Source organism: Trichinella spiralis (genome assembly GCF_000181795.1).
Source record: "Trichinella spiralis strain ISS 195 chromosome Unknown Scfld1234, whole genome shotgun sequence".
Taxonomy (NCBI): domain Eukaryota; kingdom Metazoa; phylum Nematoda; class Enoplea; order Trichinellida; family Trichinellidae; genus Trichinella; species Trichinella spiralis.
In genome coordinates this window covers 1-1,772 of record NW_003528173.1, presented here as the reverse complement: position 1 = coordinate 1,772, position 1,772 = coordinate 1, and the positions used below count along the sequence as shown (strand labels likewise).

General features: G+C 42.6%; 1 protein-coding gene across 1 annotated transcript; it reads left to right on the top strand.

The window, feature by feature from the left end:
* Nucleotides 1-45: 45 nt before the first annotated feature.
* On the top strand, nucleotides 46-391 carry Tsp_13838 (conserved hypothetical protein). Its single transcript, XM_003370062.1, has 2 exons — nucleotides 46-136; nucleotides 174-391. The coding sequence occupies exons 1-2, from the start codon at nucleotides 46-48 to the stop codon at nucleotides 389-391; spliced, it is 309 nt and encodes a 102-aa protein (XP_003370110.1).
* The last annotated feature ends 1,381 nt before the right edge of the window (nucleotides 392-1,772 follow it).

Below are 1,772 nucleotides of genomic sequence, written 5' to 3'. Positions count from 1 at the left end.
TGTTGTGCATCAGAAGACACGATCTCTGCATACCACCTGCAAGGAATGGACAAGCGGAGAAATTCATCTGAACGCTCCTCGACATGCTGTCCATCATGTTCGATGGAAACCCGCACCAGTGGGATGACTTTCAGCCGTTTGTCATGCTGGCGTACAATAGCAACATTCACGAGAGCACGGGGGTGACGCCTGCTATCGCCATGTATGGTGGAGAGCTGCGGCTACCGTTGGACGTGCACATTGGGAACCCGCAGGAGCAAGAAACCCAAAGGCTGCCGGAATACATCCGGAAAACCTGAGAGCGCATCGATCCTGTGCACGAGCTCGTGAAGAACCACCTGTAAACGCAGCAGCGTCGACAGAAGTGCCTGTACGACCGCCATGCAAATGAGACGCATTTCCGCCAGAACGACTGTGTGTGGTTGGCCTTGCCAAGAGGACGGAAGCTCGACCGCGGCTGGGAAGGCCCCTACATGATAATGTACGTAATGGGGTCACAAACATTCCGGGTGCGTCACCAGGAGCAAAAGTGCTGCTCACTGGTGGAACACTCTGACCGGATGAAGCGGTACTACGCCAGAGAGTTCGCTGGAGACCGGTCTTTCCGAGGCGGCACCACCAGGCAGCAGGAACATCACCCGTCTGCGGCGGAACGTACATCATATTGTTCAGCTAAATCGTCAAAACTACATGGAGATGTAGCAATGTCTTTTAAGATCACCAGACCGCTGGTACCTACTTGGTATTGCATGCCAAAACTCAGTCAGTGCTAACTGTGAACAGCACTTTGGATAGAATTCCAGAATAGGATTTTGTCCTACCATTTTGTAAATGTTCCATCTCCATAGCTGCTTTTATTATGAAAATCATTGGTATAGATTTCACGTGTTTTCTTTATTGAATTTTAAGCCAGCCAATTTTTTTCACTTCTGCTATTAATCACCATCTTCTAACAGGTCAAAAATGCCCGGCTATTGAAAATTTGATGATCATGTCTATCACATCAAACACATATTAGAGCTGCCATATAATACATTGGTTCTAGGATCGATTTCCCCAAACGAACTCCGCCTACTTTTTCTAATCTAAATTTCATTGGTTGTCAGTCTGATCGGATTAGGCTGCCTAGAGAATGGACTGCTTAACTATGAATTGCCGATGCTAACAGGACACGTCGCTGACAGTCACTATGCAAATTCATAAGCAAACACCATGTTTCAATTCAATGAAATTTAGTTGTGTGCGTCAGAGCAGCAACCAATGACATTTGCTGCGAAAAGTAGGCAGAGTTCATTGGGGGAAATCAGGTCTATCCTAATATTTTGCCTCTTGGTGGAACAAAATAAATTCCTTGAATTTTTCAAATCTGACAATTTTATTGAAATTCAACTTCAATTTTACGAGTCTGTAGTATATCATTATGTTGATGCATTTAGCATCGTGGCAATTGCTGTTATTATAATAATCTTTGATTTAGATTTCATATCTTTCCTTGATTAACTTCTAAATTAGTCAATTACAAATAAACTATGTAGATACTTTGGAACATGAACATTTTGCGTTCTTGTTCAATCATTGTTCAAAGTCAAAATTTTTTTCCTCAGGCTATTTTAAATATTAAAATTGCAAATTTGGTCAATTTGTTATCGTCAATTCTAATCAATTTCTTGTTTTGAACATCTGCCCTCAGCACTGACGTGGCGTTATTTGTGAATAAAATAAAAGGCTGTTGACGCTACATATAGGATTTTCCGACAAATTCTCGAGTTTTA